We start from the raw sequence: 4,801 nt of genomic DNA, 5'->3' as shown, positions 1-4,801 counted from the left end.
TCCGACACTGGCGGGATCCATTTATGCGTGTAATACACCAGCCTCACGGATGTGGCCCAGGCCAGCAACCCACCTTGCGCTGCCGCGATGCAGACATTTGCAAATCGTCACTGATGGCGGCGTCAAGAGGCAGGTATCATTCAGCCCGGTAGTCTAGACAACAAACTCTCTCATGTCCATGGGCGACTCGTGTGGCAACCTGTGCAGGGGCGGTCGCTCCGACAGGATTCGCCGTATCGAAGAGTCACAAAAAACGGCTGCTGCAACTTTCCATCCTCTTGGTGCGTGAAGATATGTTGTGGGAAAAGATTGTCGAGATTGTCGAAAGACAGAACGATAACAGGATGGGGGGCGGCGACCCTTGGCGCATGGCAACGTTCACCGGGGGTCATTTTCCAACCCACTGCCTTCCCTGCATATCTTACCACACGCAGCAGCAAGATGGAGGTGCTGTCGGCCGTCGCCCGCCTCGGGGTCGGCTTTCCGCTGCGAGTTGCGTCGGACCTGTCTGTCATTCCGTCGCTCTCGATCATGCAACAGAATCATCGCCACTTTGAACTGTTTGTCGGGGTGTTTCATGTCGTTGTGTCGTGCTTGGCCAACGCTGCCGACGTGTACGAACGTGCGACGAACTCGCCGCTATTCCTGACGACGGATCAGTGGAACGGCATGCTCGACGTGCTGTGGCTCTCGTTTCTGTACCTCCTCGTCGTCCACCTCCTCTCGATCGCAAACGAAAACGTCAACATCGTGTTGCGCTATGCCGGGTTTTCCCTCGCGTGGGTCCTCAAGCTCAAGGATGGCCCGAACGCCCACACGTACTCGCTCTTGATGGTCCTCGCCGGGTTCTCGGCCGTCGTCTTGCGTCGCAACCTGTTTGCTGAAAAGTTCATGCTGCCCCTGCGCAAGCCGGAAGCGGCCACCGCCGTCGCCCTCGCGCTCTTTTGCACGACGATCTACATCTTTGCCTTTGACATTCCCATCGACGGCGCGTACATCCGCGCGGCGTTTTACTGCTGCCTCGGCGCGTTCTTCTACTACGGGTGGAAGTGCGTGCCCGTCGCCAGCTCCAAAAAATGGGACGACTGCGACGTCGTCTCGTCATCCGACTTTATCTAAACCGAGCGATGGATGTCGTTAGCTGTGTCGAACGTCGAGTTAAGCTGTTGTAAGGTCCATTCGTGCCGTCGCCCTCGTTGTTCGCGCACGTCTCTGACGTGGCATCCCACACGTGCTGGCATCGGCAACGTTGAAGGGCCACAGATGGAGGTGACCCGGCGGTGTCATGGTTTGAAAGGACCAATCAAATGGCTTTATTCCGCAATGCAAATTCATTTAGCCAATCCAATCACTGCGTCACGAGAGGGGTGCCGTGTGCCATCCATTTGGGCGAGATGACACGCCACGGCCGCCACGTTTTTGAACCCGCGTTCACATAAACCATCCGAGGTGGCCAGTAGGACCATTTCACAAATGAAGTGTCGTGTGTTGTTGGAACGATGGCATGGACATAGCACTTTGACTTGCACATAAAACCTGTCCGCTTTCGAACGCTCGGTCGAGTCAACGACGTGCGTGCTTGTGGCTTCCGAATTCGCCTTGACGCAAGCGAGGTTGTTGCATTTGCACGTGGCTGATACGCATGGCGGTTCGCCTGGACACAGCAAGCAGCGAACGCCAGATTGCCCAACGCATTCGGTCATGCACGGTGTCGTCGTCGAGAAATTTCGAGTCGCCACCGTGGGATCAGAATCGCCAAGGCAAAGCGTCCCTGTGAAAATGGATTTTTGGAGGTACCTTGAAGGGTTTCGGTGCCGAGTGACACGGGAATTGTATGGGGGCGGTGCCAAAAAACCTGTCAAACTGAATGACCTATTACACACATCAGTTGGCAGAATTGGACATTTATTGTATTGCATACAAAAACCAGGATAACATTTACGCGTGGATTTAAAATACGGTAATAGCCCAATGGCAGAAGCGTCTCGCAGGTCACTTGTGTGCCGCAAACAACGTCCATTCTTGGTCTGGACGTCTGCGTCGCACGAGAAGCGAATGGCGCCGAATGGATTCCCGGCAGACAACGTGTTCGCACCCGATGCGCCTGTGCTCGACGACCTCACCAACGACACCGTGATCTTCCTGGACTGGGGTACGTGGCTCGTGCGTCGTTGTCGAGCGTTCATCCGACGATAGACGATACGTTGTTGGCATCGACATGGGTCGGCAAGCTGGGTCTGCGGCCGAAATACGTGAACGAGAAACCCATCATCCCCGACGACGTCAAGTCCCAGCTGGAAGAACTTGAAGATTGCGTCGTTGAACTGCTCGAGAGCGCCGTCAAGTATGGTCGTGTCGTGATCATCACGGCGGCAGAAACAGGATGGGTCGAGCTGTCCGCGTCACTGTTCATGCCGCGGTGCCTCCCTATCATCAGCGAACACATTAAGGTCGTTTCGGCACGGTCTACGTACGAAGACTTGTACCCTGGGTCTCCGAAGAAGTGGAAGATTGAGGCGTTCCAGCACGAAGTGTACTACTGCGACAGCGTCGCCGACAACTCGTCGCCGCCCAAGCATATCATTTCGATTGGAGACGGTCCAACAGAGCGCGAGGCGCTAATCAACCTGAAAATGTCATCGTCGGGGCGGTCGCCGTTCCACGCCAAGTCGCTCAAGCTCATCACATACCCAAACGCGATCGAGCTCAAGATGGAAGTGCGCCTTCTACTAGACAATCTCCATACGTTGTGTACACACGAAGAAGACATGGACCTCCAGATCTCCAAGGAGGCGATTGCCGCCCAGTCGGCATAAACGTGCCTTGCTCCGACAGTTTTAGTTCAGTCTCGCTAGAATACCAACCACTATCTATTTCTCCGTGGGCCCTTGACAGGCTGCGCTGCATTTCCATGGACCCTGGACCGTGACGCTTGGAATCGTCGCGGCATCATCCCAATCAACTCAATCTTGCAATCCTTTCACAGCACAAGCGATGCAGATTGCAGACACGACGGAATGCGCCGTCATGGTTATGACAAGGCCGTCGTTCAAAGATTCGGGCTTGAATCTCGTCGCAGTAGCATGGCTGTGGCATGTACATCGATCGTGTGAATACGGTCATGTTCGGTTTCGAGGGAATGCACCACTTGGGCTCGATCTCTAACGTAGGTGTCGAATGCACGATATGGGGGCCTGCGCCATGGTCCAGTCGTGGGCGGTTCGTCGCGCTTGGTAAAGGCTTAATCCGAGTACATTCCAAACACAATGCACGTGGCCCAAATCGATTGCTACGGCAATGCCAGGGGTGAGAGCGACAGAAGCGCCGCGACATACGTTAGCAAACTCGGCCGACGCGTGATTGTCGTGGTCGTTGTCCCAGAGGCACCGCGACGCAATGCGGACGTCCTGGAGCTTTTGCTGGCCCACAAATGTTTGCACGATGATTTTGTACCGAGGAAAGTTGCATTCCGCTGCACATCGACATATTGTTACAACCACCTCGTTCAAATACCGAGTCGTACTGCGAATGCGATTTTTCACAGCGTCCGCGATCGCGGTTGCCCAGACCTTGGCGTCGTCCTCGTCGTACTCTTTGTTCTCGAGCTCTTTCACCAGACATTCCGATACGATTGCACATACGGTTTTGCGACGAAATCTACAAGACGTCCATGAAGTCGAGCGGCCGCGATGAAAAACCACACGCGCCACGGACCGTTCGTCTTCTGTCGGGGCCATGATGTACGTCGGCATGTACACTTTGATGACCTGCGCGTTCTTGGACGCAGCGACTGGCGCCACCGCCGGCACACCGCCGCTCGAGTCCACGTCCGCCATCTCTGCTGTTGTTCGACGAATTGGATCTCGCGACCTTTCAATTCGCAACGTCTCGCCACTCACACGACTTGTGACGGTCCCCCCCAGCTCCAGTTGAAATTGCAATGTCCGAATGCCGTCGCACGCCAGAATGATCGCGACCTATGACCTCACTTGAATTGCTCTCTCATAGAGCTCAATGTACCAGACATGCCACGGGTGTGTCGGCACCCCCAAACACGTCACATGTTGCTCAGAGCGTCCTAGTATAGTAGTTAGTATTCCTGACCTACATTAGTAGTACTAGTACTCTCGAGGTGTATTCGACGAAGTGCTGCTTTTGTAGTCAAGGGTGGGGTTTTGCCAGAAATTCGATAAGTTTTGACAGGTTTTGTGGAACGGAATCCCAAGGATTATACTGGGTGGTCGAATCAACATAGCTTTACAATACCACAGGCATCTATTGTCAATTTGATTCAAATTTGGAGTTCCAAGTCGAACCGATTCGACTTGGCAAATCGAAATGAGAATCGCCTTAACCAATCAAAACGCATTATTTCATTTTCCTTCATCTGCTGCGCTGTCTCTATTTCGGCGGATGGAGCTCACACAAAGACCCCACCGAGTCGCCGATACAACACACGGTCTTCGAAGTCACCACCAGCTTCGACAGGGCAACCTGCCACGAATCTGTACCGAATGCGAGCCGACGTTATCGTCAAGGAGACCGTCTATGGTCGAGACCACAATGGAAAACGACTCCAGCCGTGTTCGAGGGAGCGCCTTGGGAGGCGATTAAGGAACGGATCTTCTTGTATGCACGTCCGAACATTGTGTCATTGGCAAAGCATGAGTCCGACGGGTCTGGTCTGTGTTCTCTTACGAGCCAACTCTCAACGACTTAGTGTTCATCACCAAAAATCAATACGAAGTAGTATCCAGCTTTGTATGGTACACTTATTTTAGTATTTTTGGAGGCAAATCGA

At 53.9% G+C, this 4,801-nt stretch overlaps 3 protein-coding genes across 3 annotated transcripts; 2 read left to right on the top strand and 1 right to left on the bottom strand.

The window, feature by feature from the left end:
* The first annotated feature begins 329 nt into the window (after window positions 1-329).
* H310_03220 (hypothetical protein) lies at window positions 330-1,341 on the top strand. Its single transcript, XM_008867012.1, has one exon. The coding sequence runs from the start codon at window positions 442-444 to the stop codon at window positions 1,117-1,119; it is 678 nt and encodes a 225-aa protein (XP_008865234.1). The 5' UTR covers window positions 330-441; the 3' UTR covers window positions 1,120-1,341.
* Window positions 1,342-1,995: 654 nt separating this feature from the next.
* Window positions 1,996-2,879, top strand: H310_03219 (hypothetical protein). The gene is made up of 2 exons (XM_008867011.1): window positions 1,996-2,152; window positions 2,197-2,879. Exons 1-2 carry the CDS (start codon window positions 2,056-2,058, stop codon window positions 2,814-2,816), a joined length of 717 nt encoding a protein of 238 aa, XP_008865233.1. The 5' UTR covers window positions 1,996-2,055; the 3' UTR covers window positions 2,817-2,879.
* A 229-nt stretch (window positions 2,880-3,108) lies between these two features.
* H310_03218 (hypothetical protein) lies at window positions 3,109-4,043 on the bottom strand. Its single transcript, XM_008867010.1, has 5 exons — window positions 4,021-4,043; window positions 3,715-3,977; window positions 3,524-3,657; window positions 3,336-3,472; window positions 3,109-3,289 (listed from the first exon to the last, which is right to left on the bottom strand). Exons 2-5 carry the CDS (start codon window positions 3,834-3,836, stop codon window positions 3,242-3,244), a joined length of 441 nt encoding a protein of 146 aa, XP_008865232.1. The 5' UTR covers window positions 3,837-3,977; window positions 4,021-4,043; the 3' UTR covers window positions 3,109-3,241.
* Between the last annotated feature and the right edge of the window lie 758 nt (window positions 4,044-4,801).

The sequence above is a fragment of the Aphanomyces invadans genome (genome assembly GCF_000520115.1).
Source record: "Aphanomyces invadans strain NJM9701 unplaced genomic scaffold supercont1.5, whole genome shotgun sequence".
Taxonomy (NCBI): Eukaryota; Oomycota; class Saprolegniomycetes; order Saprolegniales; family Verrucalvaceae; genus Aphanomyces; species Aphanomyces invadans.
This window is presented reverse-complemented; position numbering and strand designations above follow the sequence as displayed.

Coding starts and splice junctions, on each gene's coding strand:
- H310_03220 (XM_008867012.1), top strand. CDS start 442: ATGGAGGTGCTGTCGGCCGTCGCCCGCCTCGGGGTCGGCTTTCCGCTG.
- H310_03219 (XM_008867011.1), top strand. CDS start 2,056: ATGGCGCCGAATGGATTCCCGGCAGACAACGTGTTCGCACCCGATGCG. Junction 2,153..2,196: donor CGTGATCTTCCTGGACTGGG/GTACGTGGCTCG, acceptor ATCCGACGATAG/ACGATACGTTGTTGGCATCG.
- H310_03218 (XM_008867010.1), bottom strand. CDS start 3,836: ATGGCGGACGTGGACTCGAGCGGCGGTGTGCCGGCGGTGGCGCCAGTC. Junction 3,658..3,714: donor GCCCCGACAGAAGACGAACG/GTCCGTGGCGCG, acceptor GACGTCTTGTAG/ATTTCGTCGCAAAACCGTAT. Junction 3,473..3,523: donor TGTGAAAAATCGCATTCGCA/GTACGACTCGGT, acceptor GTCGATGTGCAG/CGGAATGCAACTTTCCTCGG.